Genomic DNA, 24,306 nt, shown 5'->3' with positions numbered 1-24,306 from the left:
TTTATAACAGTACAGGTGGAATTAATATTTATATGTCTTAGACACTGATGCTATATTCTTATTCTAGCATCTTAAGGTATATGACACCATTTAAAATTCTGCATGCTTTGTAACTGCTTAACAAAATAAATAAAAAGAAGAAATAAATAGTTGGCATGATTTAGGATATGAGACCTATATTCATGTTGAAGGAAGCAAAAATATTCTTATAGAAGAATTTATTTATTTAAAGTTGCAAATAAGAGTGTAATGGACAGGAAAAAAGGTTTGATAGCCCTGCTCATGCCTTTGAGCACATTAACCACTTTGCAGAGTGAAGGGGAAGTTGCTAGTTTATTGAGAGGAAACATGACCTGTTCCGCAGTTCTGTATAGAGTGGATCATCTGTAAATATTCTGTAATGTCTCTCAGTCTTTGTAAATGTTAATCAGGAACGAGAATAGAAGGAATTAGTGAAACCTGGGAACTCTACTTTATGTGGAACTTTCTTAAGCATGAAGGATAGTTTTCACTTAGATAACGTAGCTTAAAGCAAAAGTAGAAACAATAGTTGTCGCCAAAGGAGTATGGTTCTACAGAAGAATGTTTTTAAAAATGTATTATTTTAATTTATGGAGGGCTTGTTGGCTAAGAGCAGAAGACTAGGGTTCTACTTGAATTCTCTAATACAAATATTTTCTTGATAGAATATTAAATTTTAAATTAAATAACATGGTAAATTAGTGGAGAAATTAATGGTTTCCAGCAGAATTTCTGTTGTTCTTTTGTACAAAATATGAGTCATTCTGTGAGTAGCAAATGATGTTGAGAAATTCCAACCTAGGGAATTCGTATGGAATAGTTGTGCTGAGTTCCATTTATTTTCAATCATCAGTAGAAAGCTTTTTTTTGAAATAGAAATTATTAACCATCAACCAGAATAATATGTGGAAAAGATTTTTAAGTATAGTGCTATTTTCTAAAGTACCTATGAAAGAGTTTAAAATATCCATTTGAATAATTCCCAGATTTTAGAAAAATCTCAGTGGGTTATGATTCTTAAGCAGCTAAAAGTTGTTAAGACTTTACTCTGAAGTATATGTAGCTTGTTAAAATTCTTGTGTGGTACAAGGTAGGTGTGTAAATTTTGCTTCTTGTAGATAATTCATTTAAAGATGGTAGGACACAAATAGCAGGTGGGCTCGATGGTACATGGGCTTTGTGAGAGGCACTGTCATGATAAACATCTGATTCAGTTCAGTTATTGAACAATTAGCCAACATGTACTACACTTTTTTGGACCATATTTGTGGAAAAAAATGCCAATTCTTAGAAAATAATTTTATTACTTAAGAAAATCTAAATAATGCTTTGATAAATGTTAACCAGGTTCACTTGAGCAAATCTTTATGTAATCTCTTGGAAGTCCATGTTCTCATAATATTTGAGTGGAAACCATTGCTTTACAATTAAGAAACATCTATGGTGGGACCCCATTATAACTCTGCTGCTGGGGTTATGCTGAAATACATAGTGAATTTGCTCTGTGGTTGCTGCGTTCTGGGGAATGTAAATTGGCTTGCATTGTGTCTTGATACTTTTCATTTATATACTATTGTAATGGGGTTCCATTGTATTTGACTTTTCTTAAATTGGATGTTGTGTAATTCTGCCTTCTTCATGAAGACTTTCATGTTCTCTTCATTCTTTCATTTCAGATTTTTTCTTTCTTGATTTATTTTATTTAATGCACAGTAATGCTTAGAAGTTTTGCTTACTGATCTCAAAACATTCATTTGGTTACATTTTTGAACAATTTATCAATATTTTCAATTTCAGGTCAAATGGGCTGTCTCATTCTTGGAGTGAAAGGATTCCAGACACAAAACATATTTCAGACATCTGTGAAAATGGGCGACCTCGAAGTAACTCTTGGCAAGGTAGAGGCTGGCATTCTGAATCCATCTGTCCACACAATCCAATTTTATATTTTGTGGCCCCTGGTTGTAAAGACTTTTTCATTTCTTGGAAGCTCTTTAGCTTTTCTCCCAACAGAGAGGAGAATATGTAGAATGAGAGCCTAGGTTTTATCTGGATGGGAAATGGTGGGATTCGGCAGCACCAGGACACTATACACTTTGTGAAATTTGATTTGAGAAAGCTGCACAGTGTGAAAACCCAGTGTTCCACAGTGGTGCTGCTTATAAATTACACCCACTTGAAATGCCTCGTAATTAGACATAGGGCATTACTTATTTACATGGAAATCTAGCTCTAAACCATCTTTTTCAGGTAACCTGGGAGGCAACAAAAAGAAAATCAGAGGCAAAAGATTTAGACCTCGGTCTAATTCAACTGAGTAAGTCTGAACCTCTAATGAAAAAAAGGCACTCCAAGGTCCTGTGCGAATAGTGTCAAAAGTAAATTAAGCAGATAGTCAAAGAACTGTAAACCATGTCTTCGGTCTTGGTTTTATCTTTTAAATTCTTTTTTGCCCTTTAAAAATTAACCATGGCTTTTCTCTTTTACATAGGCATCTCCGCAACTGCGCCCATACCAATATTCATTGATAGTGGGGGTCTCACCCTTGCTGCAGGCTTTTTCCTCCAGTCACCTGCCATTGTGGGGTCTTGGTTCTGTATGAAGGGAATTTGATAACATTCCTTTCTTCTCATCATCTGGGATTCAACCATTTCAAAGGGTTACCCTTCCTCTCCCCAATACTCACACAGCCTGTAAGCATCAGGGAAAAATTCCCATTTTACTGGAGCATGATACTGCTCACAATCTGAAATCACCACTATGAGGTCTTCATGGCTGCAATCTAAGCATTCTCTCAGACTTATGGAATAAGTTTCCCTTTTAAATGTTCTATCTGAGAACATTTAAAAGGGCATTTTCCTAAACTTGCTCTTTAACTGAATCATTGTCACTAAATGCGACATTATCCGTTTTAAATGATAGCCATGCATTTACTTTTTTTTTTTTTTTTTTTTTAAGGGGGATGGGTTTGGAAGTCACATTTGAAGTCATTTATAATGAAGTAAATAATGTACTTATTTTGTTTGTTTCTCCATTTAAGAAAATACAAGCAAAACAAAACCTCCTCAAATCTTTATCTCCCTTCATGGAATAAAACACATCCTTAGTATCCTTTTGGACTGAACTTGCCACCCGGTTTTTTTTTTTTTTTACCCATTCTATTTTATCCTTCCTAAAACTTGTTACTTATTTCTCACTGTAGTGATAGTTATTATTTCCAGGATCTCTATTGCTTCTTCACGCCTTAATACTTGGAAAGTCTGAATAGCAGGTATTTGTTAACTGCTTGTCAAAAACTTATGTTAGCTTTTCCATCATATACCCTGCCTTTTTCAGTCCAGGAATAATAACATTGCCCTGAAATTTGGACCTTCCACCTGAATGGTATTGTCTTGTAAGTGGCTTGTCAACATTTACTAGAGGATACTTTATAGACACAATAGACAATTTCAAGTGATACCATTGCATGGTCCAGAATGGCATCATAGAATTCCATCATAAATAACTAATGTGTTAGAGTTTATCTTATCCATTCCCAAAGCACTTGTATGCTTTAGGGCTCATTGTTGATAAACTCTTCTTAGAATGTTGTTTGGTTTGTTTTGCATGAGGTCACCTGGTAAGAGCTCCTTAACTTATCTTAGTTGCTCACAGGTGTACAGATAAAATTGCAAAATGTTCTTTAGAAGTTCCTTGTGTACTGTTTAGTGTTCTAACAGCATTTCCTATAACAAGGCTTCAAAAACTCCTAAGTTAAAAAAAAAATCAGTACTATGTTAAAGCTGTGAGCTTAGGACCGAAAGCACATTTGGTGTTTAACAATATTCATACGATGTTTTCTAGAGCAGTTACTTATTTTTAAAAATGTTATGTATAATTTCCACTCACATTGTATGATTAAAATTGTAATACTGCAGATAGCCTTTGAGAAATCTTGCCTATGAGATAATTAAATTATAATATTTAATATGACATTATAATAGGTTCATCTTTGTGAGGGAGAAGTATTAAGGACTTCCTCAGATTTTTCAGACTTTTCTGATTTTGGTTACATGACTCATGTTAATTAAATGGATCCAAGTCTGTAAAGCTGACCACAATTCTCACATACCTTCTTGTACAGGAACTGTCTCTCTATATATACATACGTATATACATATGTATATACACACACACACGTATATATTTTCTTACGAGGATTCCTGATACGGAGCATATCAAGAATTATGTTTGCAAACTTTTAATACTTTCCATATTTAAGTAATCCTATTTGCTTCTGATAGTATAATACCATTTGTGTGACTACAAGAGGAACAAATTCACCACAAATATCTCTTTTATTTTTTCAAATAAGAGATATTTCAGGTCCATTACTCAAAATTCCCTTTAATACCTCATTATTCCAAAAGATGATGAAAAATTGGGATATGAATTAAAACATGTACCATAATACATGCTCTGCTAATTAACAAAATAAAATGTCCTCATATATTGTATTGTTTTTCCAGTCAAAACTTTTGCATCTTCCTCATTGTTGTAAATGATATAAATTTTTTTTTGGCTTAGACTTTGTATTATATATTGTGTTTTTACAGGAGGGAGCCCCAAGCACCTGAGCCTGGGCACTCCCTCGCCCAGACAGTCCCATCCCAAGGCATAAGCCCAGGGGGCTCTGACAGCCCCCAGACAGGGAGTCTGGATCACAGGTCAGTCTCCACCTGCCCCTTCATTCTGGGCTGCCACTTAATCTCCTTCCAAGTCCTTTCCTTGGCTGAGAACAGGGTCATTTGATCTTTGAGCGAGCCCCCATGTTTGCTTGGAGGTGCTCCTGGTCCAGCCAGCACCAGCTAATTTTCCTTTGCTTTTCCATCCTGGAAAACAAAAAGAGCTCCCCTATCCCATCTAACGCATTTTTTTTTGCATGTTGCGCTATATGCCAAGGCAAGCCACATAGGTAGATTTACTGCAATGTGATAAAATCCCATCACTTCAGCCGCCATGACCTTGAGATGTCAGGAAGCTCACCGTGAAGACATTTTCATGGCCAGATCCCCAGAAAGAACACAAAATTGAGAGTTCTTTTCAGTGAAGAACTCTATGGTGAAGTGACCACAGCCTTCTGAAATGCTCCCTGAAACAGAAAAAAGTCCGTCAAGTGCAAGTCAACCCATGTTGTTGTAGCATTCATGGAATAGCAGTGGCAGCAGTCCTTTGAGTTTCTAAGACTGTCAGTGAAAGGAACAAATGTCTCCTCCCGGAAGTGGCCGTCTGCCTGTGGGTGACTCACTTTGCTGTGTGGCTATGTTTCACCTGATTACAGCTGCATGGGCTTTTTCTACGGTTTTCCCCAGGCCAGAGCATTACTAGCCTTCATTTGTGGCTGCACTTGGCTTTTTGACTTTTTCTTTTTGTTGAGAATCTCAGTGGAAATCTTTATGCAAGTTTTAATTGGCTATCTGTGAAAGCACAAGTTGGCAATGATTGTGGCTAAAGGCAAAACTAGTGTGAGTTGTTTCTGAGTCAGGAGATACTATCTTACCAAAAATGGTTTTATAAGCAGAAAAAGCAACTGAACCCTTCTTTCAGAAGGGAATTTCACAATGCTATTTTGTATAGTACCTCGATTGAGGGAAAGGGCTGTGGAAAAAATAACCTGATATTTTTATGTAATTGGAAATGTAGTCTTCCATATTTATGAACAGCTCAATAACTAAATACGGGGGAAAGAAGCAAAATGTAACCAAAAATAAATAATGTATTTTATAATTTCCCCTGGTTTGTTTACAAATAACTTATGTTTTATAGAGCTTGAATCTTTATAGTCTATAGTATCTCTAGAAGTTACTTTTTAAATGAAGAAAAGAAAAAAAGAAAACCTCCAAATTCTTCCAATGTGGAATTTGTTAAATCTACATTATTTCACAAGGGCAGACTCTGAAGGGGATGTATTTTTGCTTGGCTCCCAGGGTAAAAATCAAAGGAAACTCTGGGGAAAACCAACAACTTAGACCTCCCTACAGTTTTATTACCTTTAAAATTTGCACAGTAATTCTGATGGAAACATTGCCAGATCCATCAGGGAAATGCTAAGTAAGTTCATTATTATTCTCTGGCAGTCATTCACACAATTCATGGTCAGACACTTGGAAGGCAACCTCTGAGGGTTGGTTCCTAATGGAAACAGGAGCACTTTATTTTGGAGTGCACAAAGAAGAGGAAGGAACACTGCAGCTGCAACTAAATTGCTAAATCCAGCTTCGAGATCATGGAGGCCTATTTAGACCACACTTAATGCGCATTGAGGCTCCAGGATCAAAAGAGTGGGACCCTATCTGCTCCTTACAGAGTCAACTGGAACATACTTTCATGTTGACTCCAGCTTGGGATCCTCTATAGGGAGTAAGACAGTGGTCATGTAAAAGCCTTCTTATATTGGAAAGAGAACTTTGTTCCTTTTAATTGTTCTTAGGGTGTTGTATGCCCAAATGCCAGATTGGAATTGCAGCCATCTGAATATTTTCAAAAAGCATCATTGTCATTTAAAAACCAAAGAGCCAAATGAGAGGTGGCCTGGAAAAAGCCACTTTGGAGGTGGGTGAATGGGACTGCTGACTGTACTGTGATTGAAAGGGAGATTCTAATTCACTTTGGGAAGCCACTGGAAAAGGCTTTCCCAGAAATGTCGAATACATTGTAGAATGCCTTGATTGAGCCTTGTTGTAGCTAAGATTATTCTCATGTCATTGTATAGACTGCCTCATAATCACCCAACATCCATTCTGGTTTATTTGCCATGGTCACTTGCATTTGGAGGGTGAAGACATCCTTGCTAAGCTTGTGCTGTGTATTTTCAGATTTTCTACCTTGTTCTGCTTTCTTTGTTCCTTCCATTGCTTTCTGCAGGTATTTAAACCCATGGTTCAAAAGAGACTATAATGTAGCTAAGTGGGTAGAAGATGTGAATAAAAACACTGAAGGACCATACTTTAGGTATTTTATAAATTAATTTTTATATCCTTCTCAAACTCTCCCAGCACATACAAATACTGTAGTGTGACTGGCTCTCTATCTTGTATCTCCCAATACAAGTTCCTATAAGTGGAAAGGGGTCCTTGTTTATTTGCTGCCTTTTGACTCTGTTTTTGCTTCGTGAGCAAGTCTGGTTCTTTTCTGAATGTTTCAAATAAAGCCATTTGAAAGGGTTGCCGTTTAGTGCATGTCCCTATCACCATCTTAAGCTTTTTAGTAGCTTTCTCTTCATTTTATGCTATGTAGTATTCTATGGGCATGAAACATACTTTCCACTAATAAAGAAGCACTATTAACCTGAACAATTTAGTTTCTATAATCTAGCAGTTTCATAATGCATTTTTCCTACTTACTGCCTAAGAGTGCATAGTGTATACAAAAATTCAAGGAAAAACGTATAAAGAAACTAAGTGAAATGTGATGGGATTTTACTTGGATGGAAACAATGATTTGGTCTAACTGGAAAATTACTGAGACAACATTGACCCCATGGGAGTATGTGGAATGAGTTTAGGTTTTATTTGTTCAGTATAACCATTTCCTACCAGAGAAAGGCTGTGCTGAGAAGTGTTTTACAGATTCTCAACAAAGCATGTAAGGAATTTTTTATGCTAATAAAAATGTTGTCATCTAATACTTCAAATAGAACAGGAAGCAGCTGGAAATATATTATTGACTCACAAAATAGAAGAATATCGCTACATTTTAGAAACTATCAAATTTACTCAATTCACTGCAGCTCTGTGTGACATTTACAGATCAGAAAGAATTTCCAAGAGTTCTTAATGGCATTTTTCACCCTTTCTAATAAAGTGATTTCCTAGAGGTAAATGTCCACTTTATATCTGACTACTTTGTGGACAACTAAGGTAAAGGAGAAATATGTACTCAATTACTACCTCTTCTGAACACAATTTTACAATAAACTCATGTTACTGATTGCCATGTCTTGGGTCAACATTGAACAGATACCAAAATATGTATGTGTTTTTAACTCTCAGCACCCATATAAGGTGGACTCTCTCTTCCAGTGTACCATTTAGTTTAGTTATGTATAGTTTGAGAAAATGATTAGACCTACCTGCCTTTCAATTCGATCCATAACATTTGCATACGCCCCAAGGAAAGCAAAACTCCTGCCTGCTCATAAAAATATATCCTGCTTTTATACCCCATCTTTCCCTCCTACCCTGCCCCTCTGCTTGTCCAACACTTTCCCACACTGAACCTCATACACATACACTCACATTCAAACATCCCACCCTCATCTGTAGCTCCCAAGATGGCCAACATCAGGAAGACAGGTAAGATGATTTTGACTGTTATTTGGAATCTTGGCTCACCTGCAGTCCTATTTCTCCTTTCTATTTTCCTCAGGCTTGTGGGCAGATTGTAATTTGTACCAGCCATGGATCCAAAACAGAATGACTTTGGTCCTATATGGGTTAGGGTTTTTATTCCCAAATGGATTTAGCATTTTTGCAGCAATAATTTGTGAAATGGTACCCCGGAAGAGTTGATTCACCTCCCCTGGGTGAACTGAGTAGTTTATGTGGCTCTCAGAGAAAGAGGTCACGTTTCTTAAAATCAGCACCCAGGTCTGCCCAGAAGCCGCATGACTAAATGCAATTTGGATGGGGAAATGCTTTAGCACCCCGGTTGCACGTGCAAAAAACTGCAGGGACAATTTTAGAGGGTTCCTTTATTTTCTATTCTAATATGAGACGTTGATTCCTACAGTAGATAGTGAAATTAAGAATTAATTGTTAAAAATCATATTTATGTTTAAAGGTTAAAGTTCTGTGGACAGTTATAATTTAACTCATTTTTGGGTTAATACAGGTGATAAGATTTGAAATTCAATACAGCATTTCTGTGGTGGTGGTAAATAATTGACATGGCCCAGAACGTTTAACACAGTGATTCTAGTGCAAGGGACAATTTCATCCACTCTCTATCCAAGCCAAGCCTCACATAGGAGCCCCAAAGTGCTTCTACACCTTGGCTTGTGCCTTGCCAACTCTATGCTTAGGCTCAGATCTGCTTCATCTGTGGCCAGGTCATTCAGGATTACCCTTCTTGTCAAAATCACCAGTGAGGGCAAAAGTCACCTTATTGTTGTTTGTAGAGATGTGATCTCACCATGTTGCTCAAGCTGGTCTCAAACTCCTGGGCTCAAGCAATCCACCTGCCTCAGCCTCTCAGAGTGCTGGGATTACAGCCATGTGGTGTTGGCTTTGTGGCATCATTATCAAAATGCAATCTGCAGCAAACTGGTTCAAAATATAGTCCAGCATTTAAAATATAGTAACCACACTGCTAGAGAGAGCAAGGCAAATGCCTGAATAGATATTGAGTGATGAGAGTGCCTCTGCTGTGCCCCCTTATCCAGTTTCGATATGACAGTGGTTGCTCAGATTGTTCTCTGCATGAATTCGGGCCACCAGGAAGAAGCAAGTGAGATCAGGACAAGTGCATTATCTTGCCACACCCAGATCCTGGATGCAGTTCTGTTATAAGCTCTCAGAAGATATCCTTACTCTCGGGTATTATCCCATTGATTTCTTACTTCATCAGGGTTTTCGAGTCCACTTCCATGATTCTATGGAATTTTTGGTGACTCTGAAAGAAAATGTATAATTACAACTATCGTGTATTAAGTGCCTGTGAGATATCTTTATTCCTCACATCCTAAGGTGTAGGCATTCTTATTACCTTTCTGTAGATGGAAGAAACTGAGGTACAAAGAGTAATTCAAGGTGGCACAGCTAGTAAGTGTCAGAACCAGAACTAGAGCCTGGCTCTGAATCCAAAATCTGTACCTTTTCCATTTCACCTTAATTAAAAGTAGCAGAGTGGATACTGATGACTTGAATCCTCCCTTAGTACACTTAACAAATTCTCCTGGATCTAGGCCAGGCATGATGGCTCCCGGCACTTTGGGAGGCCGAGGTGGGCGGATCATGAGGTCAGGAGATTGAGACCATCCTGGCCAACAGGGTAAAACCCCATCTCTACTAAAAATACAAAAATTAGGTGGGTGTGGTGGTGTGCGCTTGTAATCCCAGCTACTTGGGAGGCTGAGGCAGGAGAATTGCTTGAACCTGGGAGGCGGAGGTTGTAGTGAGCCAAGATCACACCACTGTACTTCAGCCTGGCAACAGAGCGAGGCTCCATCTCAAAAAAATAAATAAATAAAAATAAAATAACAAATTTTCCTGGATCAACCTACTATAAAACTCACATATGAACACAAGTGAGTAAGAGTTGGACTTGTGTCCCTCTCCATGTGACTGGCCTGGTTTTTAGCCTGTCCGTGGGTACAGAACTGAACTGAGGTTGGCCTTACAGGCATATATACAAAAGGTAATCCCAGGAAGTTTGATGTAGCCCTAAGAGGCACCACAATCCACTGGCACACAAACATACTTTTATTGTGTAATTCTAATAGGGTATCCATTATGGTAACTATCATTTTTTTTTTTTTTTTTTTTTTTTTTTTTTTTTTTGAGACAGAGTCTCGCTCTGTCGCCCAGGCTGGAGTGCAGTGGCGCGATCTCGGCTCACTGCAAGCTCCGCCTCCTGGGTTCACGCCATTCTCCTGCCTCAGCCTCCTGAGTAGCTGGGACTACAGGCGCCCACCACCGCGCCCGGCTAATTTTTTTTGTATTTTTAGTAGAGACGGGGTTTCACTGTGGTCTCGATCTCCTGACCTTGTGATCCGCCCGCCTCGGCCTCCCAAAGTGCTGGGATTACAGGCGTGAGCCACCGCGCCCGGCCTGGTAACTATCATTTTTTAAAATACAGTAATGGGCTGGACGGGGTGACTTATGCCTATAATCCCAGCACTTTGGGAGGCCAAGGTGGGTGGATCATTTGAGGTCAGGAGTTTGAGACCAGCCTGGCCAACATGGTGAGACCCTGTCTCTACTAAAAATACAAAAATTACACAAGTGTGGTGGCACACTCCTATAGTCCCAGCTACTCAGGAGACTGAGGCAGGAGAATCACTCCAACCCGGGAGGCAGAGGCTGCGGTGAGCGGAGATCACACCAACTACACTTCAGACTGGTTGACAGAGTGAGACTCCGTCTCAAAAAATAAAATAAAATAAAATGCAGTAATAATAATGGTTGACTTGTATCCAGTGATGCACTTTACTTTTTAAGTGAATGAGCTGTGCTGGTGCCTGGCTTTAGGTGAAAGCCAGGCTGGAACTGCCAGGCAAGTAGTCAATCAAGGTCAGAAAAGAGCCTGGAAATAGTTTTGAAGAAATGTCTTCCTTAGACATTTGTGAGACATTTTGAGTTTATTTTCCCTAAAGTGTTTTACCCTATCATGGCATCTAGTCCTGTTTTGACTCCTGCTCTGGTGCTCTCCATCCCCCCAAGGATAATCAGTTTTATGCTGCCACATACCACCCAGCCTCCAGGACCCTTTCCCCTGCTAAAACTTTCCTGCTGGGCTTCTCTTCCCCTCGGGGTCCAAGATGCCAATTAACAAGCATGTTATTTTTCTTTACTTCTGTTTTGACTCCTGCTCTGGTGCTCTCATCCCCCCAAGATAATCACTTTTATACCCGCCTCCAGGACCCTTTCCCCTGCTAAAACTTTCCTGCTCAGCTTCTCTTCTTCCCCTCAGGGCCCAAGGTGTCAATTAACTAGCGTGTTATTTGAAGAAGAAGTATATGTGCAATTTCTTTGGGGTTCTGGAGAAAATCTCCTGTTTTTGTTCTAACTTAATTGGCTTTGCCCATAGGAAGATATTTGAGGGGAAGACTGGACCTTCAGCACCCCTCATTGGAATGGCTTTGCACATGTTCCAGGCTGGCCATTTGGACCCATGGCCAAGCATTCCAGCTTTAAGCTGGAATGACTGTGAAGCTAAAAGCTAATAGCTAATGGTGTGGACACACATGCTGCAGCAGATTAAAAAGATGCCTCATTTTGCATGATCCCCTAAAGTAAACAAGATTTAATTATTTGTTTGTGTACCTTACTAGCTTTCCTAAACTTGGATATTTTATCAGTAGTGATTAGGCTAAAAAACTGATGCCAGGTTAACAGTCTTATTTTAGAAAGATGCATTTAAATATCTAAATGCAGAAGTTTGCCATCATCTTACATGTACCAAATTTGTTTCTTGAAGATCATAGTCCTATTTAAAGTGTTTTTCTAAAATAAAAAAAATAATTTCTCAATTAAAAAATATGAAGTAGTACATTGCTTTAATAGAACTTTAGAGAATTTGAAGTACTAGTATTAGTTACACCCATCCACTCCGCAATGAAGAGCATTAACATAGGAGAAATCAAAGAGCTGCTGTGTTCTAAGCATTCAGGCAAAGGAGTGGTCCTAGCCATTTTTCAAAAATAGGAGTTACAGATTAAAAGTGAATTGTACCATTCTTCATTCTTAAAATCTATCAAGAATGTTCACTACTACTATCTTTGGGTGTGTAGGAAAAATTATTTTCAAACTTTAGTTTGAATTCAGTGTCCATAAAATGGAAATTAGTATGAAAACTATGGCAGAACCAGAGCAAAGGATAATGTATGCATGCAAACCAAAATTTAAAACAAGGGAGGAAAAAAGACACCTTTATGCTATTGAATGCAGCCTAGGCAGTAGATCTTGACCTACCCAATGCTACCCCCACCCCTCCCAGCCAACATTCCCAGGCTGGGTCAGTCACAGCAGATGAGGTACATTCTACTGAAATAAATACTTCTGCTGTAATGTGGCAGTGTAACCAGTTCAGCAATGTCGGTTTTTACCACCTTGCACCAGGGATTAAGGAGCAGTGGATGTGTAGTGGTAACGTTTGTGAATGGAATAGGTACTACAGTTATCACATCTGTTTTTCGTTGATATGTTATGAGTAGACATTTTTTTACTCAGCTGTTTTTTTTTTTTCACTTTAAAGACAAGTTAGCAATAGATATGGGCTTGTCTAGTATGTTCAGCTTAGTCACAAATTACCACTACACATGCAAAACCAATCAAGTACAGCATAATACACCAACGGCTTACATAGAAATGCTGATGGTAGGGACTAATTAGACCATTTTTGTATGTTCTCATCATACTTTGTTTGGCTGGAACTCTGCACTCCTTACTGCTTGCATGTTTACTAATTTATTAAAAGCCCTGTATTTGCCTTTGTTCCTTCACAACTAACACACTGGCCTCTGAATGCATGAGTGTTGTGTAAACTGGTGTGTGATTTAGCAACTAATAAATATATCAATTGTAATGGATTTTGAGATCTTAAGAGAAAATTGGAATTATTGTACTTAAACATTTTTACATTAAGTGGTAAAAATAAGGCACAATATTAATATTTTATACATATAATTTACCATTATAAGCTCTTAGAATAATTTCATCCCTTCTCCATTTTAGCTTTTTATCTATTCTATAGGATACATTTTTAGTGGCTTGTAGTTTAAAAGTATCATTCTGTGTACTAACATTTAAATAATCCATCGCAGTCATGAAATTAGGAAGATAAAATTGCAACATTTCACTGTTGAGAATGACAGAATATCTTCCCCCTAGTTAAATCTTTGCAGTAGTGGCATATGAAAGTTAGAAGTCAGAGGGTTTGTTCTGAACCCACTTTTCAGATATTTGAAAAATGTTAGGCAATCACATGATGTTTATTTCATGTTCTCAACATCTCAGGACTTTATCTCCTGCCAAGTCTCCTTCTTCATCAACTGGGTCTATTGCCTCCAGCAGAAAATACCCTTACCCAATGCCTCCACTTCCTGATGAGGAGAAGAAAGTGAACCGACAAAGTGCAAGGGTATGTGGAAACCTCTTTCATGTGCTGACATGCTCAGTCATTATCATTTATCTATGAGTTTATAAAAGAGAGAATCATTTTTCCTCCCTTGTTCCTAAGAAAATGAAAAAATCAAACTTGAAGATAAGGAGATTCTTGGGACTTTTGGCTTCAGATTTATATTTGCAAATAGTTCAATCTACATTGATATAGCCTAGATACATTTTGTGTAATTAATTGCTCTATATTTATATATTATTATAGCTAATATAGTAAAACCTTGAGTAAACAAAACACTGTATTTTTCTATGTCACCTTTTACATTTTAATCACACTGCCACTCTGTCTCACAACATTCCTGAAACATATCAGTATGTAGAATTGGAGATAACAGTGGAGTTTAGAGAGGCAGACTGGCCCTCAGAGACTTAAGTGAAAGAGACAACCAAAGAATAATTACCTTTATTGATGTCCAGGCTCTGTTGTGGTCATTTACACTGTAATGTTGATCTTCTTAGAAATAATGTTGCAAAAAAATAAAATAAAGCTTATAAGCCTCGGCAGTGTTAGCTGCTGGTTAGACTTTTTGGTCTTAAGAGATGCTTCAGAATCTCTTTGATCCCAAACCTAAATTATGTGGTTCAAGGTAAACGTGGATCATTCAAATTTTAATTTAACTCAGAGTCAGTAAGAAGGCACAAATAATTAAAAGCTGTGTAGATCACTATAATCCAAAAGTCTTTAAAAACTACCAGCAGTGTTTTGTTAATAATAAAAAATTACCATTGTATGTTAATATGAGAAATGGTAAAAGATAACAAGACAATTCAGATTCCCAGCACTCAGCTTTCTGAATTAACAGAAGACTTCTTGATAGATATCTAGTTGTTCATGATGTCATGTGTGATAATGAAATCTGAGACTGATGTCATTCCTGCCCTCCTCAAAGAATTGCCTAAGTGTAGCACCCGACTTTCTTTCTGCTAAATTGTCTATATCCCTGTTTTGCTCCATCAAGTTAGGGACATTCCCTCAGCTGTTGTCATGTCAGAGTTTGGATTATTGGAGATGTTACCACACAAGAGCCTGTAAAAACGATAGCTCTCCAGAAAAAATGGCTGGCCCATGGCCCCTTTCCTGGGCTGAGCAGATGACTACAAAGACTCTGGCTGCTGCGATTGTTACGTGAAAGGTCTGATTTGTTCTATGCACTGTGGAACAGCCATATAAGCATGTGGCAGAATCCTACCAAATACACAGCCCCTATCATTGGGATGTCTCTGTGGGCTGTGGAGAGTGGAACAAGCAGATCTTCCTATCAGCAGCCCCTCTGTTACCACCACATAGGTGTGGGCCAAGGCATGCCTCATGCTGAAAGTGATGCTTGGCAATTGCTCATTTTATCCCACTGGGGTAGTCATGACATTCAGGTTTTTCCCAATGTTATTCATTTGTCCCTCCCTTCTTTCTCCTTTCTGTCACATATTATTTTTAATCTTTATAAAAAAATATTGAGGAAACTTCAGCTCTCCAAGGCCAGAGTCTAAACCCTTTAGCCCTCCAGACTATCATCTGAGCATCAATTCAGATTGTCTTTGCTCCAGACCCACCACAAGCCCCATTTAACTCCTCTCCACCACCAGTGTCACCCATTCACGAAGATCCCCACAGTTCAGATATTCATTTGGTTTCCAAGGGGTTGGCGTCTTTTCAATAAAAAGGACATATAAAGCACACCTAAGGTAGATAGGATGGTGGCTTTACCACAGTCCTGTGGGGTAGGCAGACTTGGGCATTCAGAACAAGATTTCCATGAAGATTTGGGAGAACATATTAAGGGAACCTGTATAGAAACATCTACTTAATCACTTGGCTTTTTCTCCTTTTTCTTTCCCAGAAACTCATTATATATACAGTGACATGTATCAAATGTCCAGTAAAAATGGAATATGGATGGAAATTGGATACAACCTAAGTCACTCTGGTCATAGGCTTTGTTTATGTTTATAATAATTACATCTAAATTATATTGCCTGGAAACGTATTTCATCAGCTTGATCTTCTTTTTAAATTGGTCTTCCTTTTCTGGTGAACTGAGTTGCATTCATATCTGATCATGTCACACTTGTTATTAATCCATTAAGGTGATTGCTGAACATTGTAGAAATTCGATCTGAATAGGGCCAATATAGAGCTCATGGCAAAAGCAAGGAGAGGGTAAGAGGGACAGCATGAATGAAGGGACATCCTGCCTTGAATGTATCATTCCACTGTGATACCTCAGCTCATGAGAGATAACCGTTTTTAAGGAGGTAGTGATAGAATTGGAGTGTATGGCAGTGATTTTCAAGTGGGTGATGGTGGAATTGATGGAGTCACACTTCCCCGATGTCAGTGGTTTTCTGTTGTGGCTGCACAAGGGAATCATCTGCAAAGCTTTTAAAATATTCTTACGCCTGAGTCCCACCCAGAGAGGTTTTGATTTAGTTGGTCTGGTGTGCTGCCTGGGAAGCGGAATTGTAGAAACCTCCCCAGATTAATGTAATGTGCAGCTGAGGTTGAGAACCACTGCTCTAGCTGGCTGTCTTGGAATCCTGGGGAAAGGAAGGGCATGTATAGCTAAAAAAATAATATTTTAAATTCTTTTATTTCATTTGAGACACAATATTTATTCAAAATTTTAGTAACATTAAATGAGGATGTGATGGTTTTTGTATCAAAAGATGGCTGTTGTTGAAAAGGTTGAGACACAGGTTTTGAGGAAAGAGAGAGCTAAAAGTTGGAGTGTTTATTCTATCCACTTTTTAGACTTTGCAAGAGTGTGCATCCACAGTCACATATGTGTGGATGGAATCACTGAATCTTTTTCATCTCCTACTCAGAATACATCTGCTTCCTGCTTTCACAATGTGCAATTTTGCTCTTTTCTGTTGTGCAGCTATGGGAGACATCCATTTAAGATCAACTGTTTACATGTGATACATCGAAAACTGTTTACTTCAACTTTTATAGAAATCCAGGCTCATGGAATCACTGCAAATCTATCTGCTCTTCAGACAATACGAAGACCCTCTGAGATGCTACAGAGGAGAGGAAGTGGAATCTCACATCTGGTTACCATTTTCTTTTTGTCATTGGCTTAGGGTTTAACTGAATCATGAAAAGAACTACTGAAATGTTACACTATAACATGGAACAATAAAGGTACTGGTATGTTAACAGATAATCCGCATGACAGATAAGATGTAGAAATATCCATAAAGTTAACTCACATGACCCAAATGTAGCAAGTTTCCTAAGGGACAATAGTGGATTCAGAACTTGATGTTCTGAAGCACATCCTCACTGTAAACAGTAATGCTATATGCATGAAGCTTCTGTTTATTGTTTTCCATATTTAAGGAAACAACATCCCATAATAGAAACGAGCATGCAGGGCTAAGGCATATAGGATTTTTCTGCAGGACTTTAAAGCTTTGAGAGGCCAATATCCCATAGGCTAACTTTAAACATGTATTTTAATTTTTGTTTTGTTTTTTACTTTTCATATTTATATTAGCATACAAGGACAATTGTATATATGTAACATTTTTAAAATTTAAAAAAATGCAGCTGTTACACACAAGTGTATTTTGCCAAATGCCTAAAAATTCAGTCACAATCACATCATCGTCATCCATCCAGTGATCTTCAAAGACTATAAGCAGGTAATGTAAATATAGTGGTCAGTGCTGTAAATGTGTCTCTCCATAATTGGTATTTGTCCAAAACATGTGATGTCCCTTTAACCTGTGCACAGTCTGGAGGCGCAGTTTTATTGAGTAAGTAATTGAGTGAGAACTAAATGCCCAGCAAAACTTCTGGCCTCCACAGTTTGCTGATGCAGGAGCCCACTCTGCTCCCGATTGGCTGCTCCCTGGACATCATCCATCCCATCCATCCATCCCATCTCATCCCAGTGAGCCAGCCCCTCAGCAATGTGTCCTGCTGAGATTAAGCAAGTGCACCAAAGACACATGAGACCACGTACTGCCAGTGAGCTGGTAGCTTCTGACTTGCCAATACTCTAACCCTTTGTGGCCTGAAGTTTTGTTCCTTGACAAAACTTTTCAGTCACCCTTATCTGTGAAATGAATGACTTGTTTTAACAAAAACAACTTTGACACTATTGATTAAGAATATTTATCATCACTGGGATGTGAATCCCAACAAGTCATTCTGTACTCACTCTGGAGCAAGATGATGGAAGATTCTACTATTTGAGTTGGGTAGCCTCAACCGTTCATAAAGGGTTAAGTTAGATCTAAACCACAGAGATGCAGCAACTGCAGAGCTACACTAACAGCTGGCAGGGGGAAAGAATCTGATGCTTTGAACCATATATTTTTTAATCCATAGGAAAATAGGATTCTATTTTAAAAGACCCTTCTTTAAAACCAAAGTTTGATAACTGTTATAATGGCAGATCTGTCATTCCAAAAGAAAGCTAGCTACCCTAGTGAGGCTGGAGATTGATGGGCTCAATCACATGGTCTGCTCTGAAGTATACTTCTGATTTCCTAATTTTCTGTGTGTTCTTAAGAGGTATGGAACCTGCAGACAGGGTTTCAGAAATAATCTCTAAATTTGATCCTCTTCCATAGTATCCATGGACAAAATCCATTTGATTACATATGATGCCCAAACTGAAGGGCCGAGTTAGAAGGCAGCATTTTGTGCTTTGTGTTTATGTCTTCAGTAATGGACCTCTCTTTTGAAAGTCTTTGAAATGGTTGGAAAACAATTTAATGATCCAAAATTACATAATGTAAAACAGCATTTTTTATGACAGGAAGGGATGTGATTGTTAATATGACCATAAAGCGATCCATCAGGCCAAGGTTTGGGTGAGTGTTGGGCACTGTTGCCACATAGCTCAAGCCAAGAACAGAAGGGCAGACAGATTGAAAGATGTAGCAAATAAAGTGACTTTTTACCAAGATCACTGTAACGTGCACTGAATGTTTCCTGGTATTGAGTGTATAAAAGGCTAATGCTATAAGGTTTATTTTGACTATAAAAGAGTTTATAGATTTGAATATAAGGTGCCTCATGTAAATATGCTTCCTAGTTACAGGTACACAAACTCTAATTTGAAAGAATCCACAAACGGCTAGCTGAGAAGTTAACAGATCTCTGTCTATCATCCATCCATGTGTCTTTCTTCCTTCACCTCAGTTATTTTTACATGAAATTATTATTTCAAATGAAAATCATTATCATGTGCCTTTTGGGAGACATGGTTGCTCTAGAGGTATATAGTTTGTAATTACCCTCCTTGGAAGCTCCACCTTCCTGTGGAACTGAATAAAAATTTTTATGTTTTATTTTTAGAGATTATGATTTTAGGTATACAGTAACTTTAGTGTTCTATTCTTGGAATCTACTCTATCTCCCATGTTTAAACATTCTTAGAGCCATTTGTGGGATTCATTGAAAAATTTATAGTCTCAAGGGAGAGTTTCAAGAAGTATCTGTATATATACTCATGTTGGGGTTCTAGAGGCATTACATCTAAATATTTATGACTTTTCATCCACTGAGGTAGGTAGCATTAAATATACAAGCACAGCATTATTTCTCTTTAAATAACTATTTTGAAGAGAAACTTTGAGGCCATATAACAGTTTATATCATGCAACTAATATTTATATTTCCCAATCCACTACAAAATCATTGCTAAGCAGAAGAGAGCAGTTATTTGGCCTTTATGTTTCATTGTATGCCTTTTCCCCCTCTTTCTAAAGTTTTATGCATTGATAAGACTACAGATTGGCACCCAGCTGCCCGAGATGTTCCATTTATCCATAGTCGTTGTAGTGCAATCAACCCTGATTTAAAGGAACATTTAAATCTCTCCAGTAAGTGTCAACAGGAAGGCATGGGATAGCAGGGAGTCCTTATGGAGTGGACTGGCCACATGAACTGTCCTCTGCATCCAGCCACTCTTTATTTAGATGGGAAGTGGCATGGTCCTCTGAACGCTGCAGGCTGGAAAGGATCCCCAGGGCACGTGCAATCTGTGGAAAGGAATAAATCAGACAGTGCAACATGATGAGGGCTTTCAATTTGCTGTGGTTGCTGTATTTTTGACAAGAAACCCAGAGCTTCGATCAGGAATAACCTATCAGAGTTGTTCCTTTAAAAAATATTGATGAATAAAGCAAATGTGGGCTTAAAATGCCAACTTATTTTTCACTTTGATATTGGTGCTTTATTAAGTGATGCCATAGTTTGTCTCTTTTCCCTCTCACTTTAAAAAGAATTTTAAAATTGTGTTTGTATATAAGGTCAGTCCGGCATAGAATTTCTGAAAGTAACATTAATAGGGTTTCTAAAGAAGTTGTCAGAAAGACAAAAATTAGATATTCTGTGCACTTTCCGAGAAGGACTCTTTATGTTTGAATTTCAAAACAGGCTTACATTTCTTTTCTGTTGATTCCCTTGCATATCTACATAATTTAATCCTGTCTATTGTCCCAGATCTCTTATGGCTACTTTACCTGTTACCTTTTTTGGAATTTTGTTCTTTATGTTTTACAGTTACCTTTGGACCAGAAGATATATGATATTTTTATTCATTTTTTTTCAGTGTTTTAAAATAAGGTTTGTTCATTTTATCCATTCATTTCCTATTGTCATGTAGTTCTATTTTAACCATATATATATATAGTACTTTAAATAAATTTTCTTATGTTATTATTTAACACAATAATAAATCCTTATCTAAATAAAAGACTATTTTACTTTATTTTACTTAAAGGAAAGATAATTTATTGGCAGGATATTGAGTAGCTTGTAGAGTATATGGGAAGGGGAGAGCCAAGTTAGGAACTGGCAGGAGTGAGGAGGGATGAGACAGCTGCCTGCACAGTCTGATAGGACACATCTGGCTGCTGCCACTGGATGCCCACATGGGCAGCATATCATAAATATCACCCTACCGTTGGCAAGTTGGCATGAATTTTCCATGAAACGCTCTTGACTCCCATTTGCACCGTCATATCTACTTTTTATGTACCTAATTATATTTTTCCTTTAACTTTTATGGTTTTTTTTTTCTAAAACTGCCACCTAAATACCTTTCCACTCTGTTAAATGTATGGAGTCAAGATAAATTTCTCATTCTTGCTCTGCAGCTTAAGATGTATAGGAAGTAAACACTTCCATGGAATAGGGCTTAATTTGGGGCTCAGATGTTTTGGGTTTTTTCCTCCTTAGATGTTTTTGAATGGATAAAACTACTCTGGTTTTGGAAGCAGCAACTTTTCTCCTGACCTGGAAGAACTAAGGACTTTGATAAACAGTTTCCCGTTGATAGTATCATATAATGAGGGGCGCAGTCTGCTCTTGTGAAAATTGGCCCAGCGGCAGCAGCCCACGCCAGCTGTGTGTGAGTAGCCCTGCTGTTAAAAGTACACCTGCTGGGAATTGTTGGCACATGCTCATAGCATATGCTCTGGGGGGAGGTGCTTTTAATTCCAAGAGGAGCTTTTCTATCACATCTGCAGATGCAGAGCAAAGATGCAGCAGGACTTTAGAAAACAGGAGTGTTTCTATTGACATTTTATTCATTGCTTTGTTAGTCCCCCAAATGGAGAATCTTCTGGTTGTTTGTAAGCAGAAAAAACAAAACATTCAAAACCAAAAACCTTATTAGTACTTTTGTCCTTTATATCCATAGTCTGACAAGCAAGTAAGCATCCTCATGGTGAGATTTTGAGGGATGCTTCCAGAACCGTCCTGCTTCCTATGTAGCTCCCCCTTCAGTAGCTGTGCAACTCTTTCCTCCTGACTAGGAACTTCTCTATTGTGGAAGTCAGTTCCTTTGGCTAAGCTGTCCCTTGAGAGAACCCTAGGATGCCCTAGGGAGTAGAGGTGGCAGGCATCTTTATCTTCGCCCACTGGCACATTAGCAGCTTATGCAACTTAGGAAGTCACTGGGAGATGAGTCCCAAGAGGGTGAATTTCAGGATGGGGAGGAGATAAGAAGCAGAGAACTTTGGGAGATCATGGGGCATTTAGTCCTGGCACAGATGCAGAATGAATATCCACAGGAAGATTCCTGAAGCCAGATATGCAGGAGAGCACACATTGTCACGAGGGGTGTGATGGGAAGAGAGGTGCTGGATGCCTAAGACAGACTTGTGTGCTTGGCAGATTGACTGAGTGTTGACTCTGAATACTTTGTGGTCCAGTCCATGATGGGTCAGTCACTCCTGCCTGATGCATCCCTATTGCATTGTTCATAGAACCTGTATCATATGGGGAAGCTTCAAGGCTGGCAGGCTTTTCATCAGGTAATCATCATTTCATGTTCTTAAGTATCCTTGAAATCAAAACCAGGCAATGTGTGTTTTTGGTTTTGTTTTACAAAAAGGCATACAATGAGACCAATTCCTAAGATAATGCACATACAGAATCATCAATAAAGTTTCAAAGAGTTTATGAAGAAAAGGTATTTTCCTTTCTTGTAAAAAAAATGTATTTTATATATATATAATATGCTCATCTGCATTCACCCTAGGGCTTAGCCTCTTGTTTTATGAATTTTCAGGCTGTGATTTGTGTTGGATGGTTAAGCTCTAAAATAATGCAAATAGCCCCAATCTTTAAATATAGCGGTGCTAAGTTGAACAAGTAACACAATACAGAAAATGCTGATATGAATTAATACTTAGTAATAATACAAAAGTTCCTGCTAAATTATATATGTGTATCACTGCCTGATTAGAAACCCCACTTTTCTTTCCTAATCCAGCACAAAATCAAACTCTGATTCTACAACCAGTCTTTTTAAAGGGCAAAAATGACTCAACACCTTTGTTTTGTATGGAAAAACTTTTTTTTTTTTTTTTACACTAACTGCAAAAGTGCTTAAAAATGTTTATTCAGGATAACTAAGCATGTACTCCTTTTTTAACTTGCTGGAAGACTTGCCTCTCCAAACTAGCACCCCCAAAAGACAACTTCTTTCAGAAACTGGATGTTTTACCTAAACATAGTAGCTTCAATGTTAGCCAGCGGTAGGTCGGCACTAGTGTTTTCCACGGTTATCACCTTTGACAGGTGATGTCCATCTATAGATAGTGGAAGCCACCCCATGGGGAGGTGTTAATAGCAGCATGGTTTCACTTTTGGTAATCAGGTAATCATGTGTATATACTTAGATTCGCATTATTTTAACATTCCTCTGCTACTCTGCACTTCAGGTTCGTTAAGCTGTTTCAATAATTACTGGGGTTCTGGCAAACACCAATGGAAATGTATATGGCAACTGCTTTCCTGAGCAAGTGTAATTTGTTTTATGGCTGTTCAAGTTATAAAATTGTTCTTACATTGTAGGTAAACAAAATCTTGATGTTTTTAAAGGTCACTGTAACTTAAGGTTCAAATTTCTGGCACAGTTTTATTAGTATTCACTTCGAAAGCTAATAAGATACCATGGTTTTCTATGTTACTCTCATTGTAACATTAGTAAACTGACTTTCAATAAAAGATTTATGTTATTTTGATGCACGACTCTTTTCTTTTTTTTCTCCCAGCCAGTTTCTCTTTCAGAAGCTTCGTTAGGGGTACAGTCAAGGGATTGTTTCTTTTCTGTTCACTGGTGTCCCAGAAGGGGTCACTAACATGATGAGAAATTGAGAAATACAAACCCTTTAGCAAAGCCTGAGTGCTCAATTTGTTGCAGTTTCCTCATCTGAATGGCAGAGGTAGTTTACTTATTTATCTGTTTGCCTCTCCTCGTAAGCACTTCCTCTCTCACCCTAATGAGGATCAATTTCCTCTATCCTGTCCTGTAGACCAGGCGGTGGTGCTTAGTTAATAAGCTCACCTGTGCTGCATTCTAAAGCACTGCGCCTAGGATGGGCTCATGAGTTCATTGCCTAAAAACTGTTCCACCCTGGCCGTTTCATCTTCCAGGCAGGCATGTTACCTGCCCATCATTATTCTGGCATTTGCAGGGTCCTTGCCATCTGCTCATAGGCTGCATAGGAAATAAGTTATAAGCAGTCAAGGTACTGTTTTAATGTGAGAAAAAGAGAAGGAAGTCACTGATGAAGGGCTTATACATTTATTATGAGATTTTAAAAGTTTATGGTGATTACATGCTCCATTTCTTGTATTTATAATATTTTAGTCATATAATAATTCATTTAGATGAACACTGAAACAGTAACACACTCGGCTGAGCCAAAGCAAAGTCTAGTTCACAGATGGCTGAAGTTTTAGCTCACATGCCATCTCACGGACTTCACAGTACCACCTGGAACATCATGCTGAAGGAGAGTCTAAACTCCAGTTTGGCTCAATAGAAGCAAGAGCTTTAATTTAATATGACTGCTGTGGTGCAAATCTATGCCAGCTATCCCCAGGAAGCACCAGGTCTCTGGCAGCCACATTCCTATGTAAGTGCACGAAATG

General features: G+C 38.2%; 1 protein-coding gene across 11 annotated transcripts in view; it reads left to right on the top strand.

Moving 5' to 3' along the window:
- ADAM22 (ADAM metallopeptidase domain 22) overlaps positions 1–20,609 on the top strand; it is a 262,714-nt gene extending 242,105 nt beyond the window's left edge. For 5 of the 11 annotated variants that reach the window (XM_025378403.1, XM_025378400.1, XM_025378399.1 and 2 more), the window contains 4 exons: positions 1,819–1,919; positions 2,272–2,338; positions 13,737–13,860; positions 16,778–20,609. In XM_025378403.1, coding sequence (XP_025234188.1) covers positions 1,819–1,919; positions 2,272–2,338; positions 13,737–13,860; positions 16,778–16,798 — 313 coding nt within the window. In that variant the 3' untranslated portion in view covers positions 16,799–20,609. Of the gene's footprint in view, positions 1–1,818; positions 1,920–2,271; positions 2,429–4,616; positions 4,728–6,924; positions 7,012–13,736; positions 13,861–16,777 lie in introns of those variants that run through there. The other 6 variants (XM_025378401.1, XM_025378395.1, XM_025378397.1 and 3 more) reach the window with 4 other exon arrangements.
- The last annotated feature ends 3,697 nt before the right edge of the window (positions 20,610–24,306 follow it).

Source organism: Theropithecus gelada, chromosome 3, assembly GCF_003255815.1.
Source record: "Theropithecus gelada isolate Dixy chromosome 3, Tgel_1.0, whole genome shotgun sequence".
In the NCBI taxonomy this organism is placed as follows: Eukaryota; Metazoa; Chordata; class Mammalia; order Primates; family Cercopithecidae; genus Theropithecus; species Theropithecus gelada.
The sequence above is the reverse complement of the archived record's forward strand: the minus strand, read 5'-3'. Positions and strand labels throughout refer to the sequence as shown.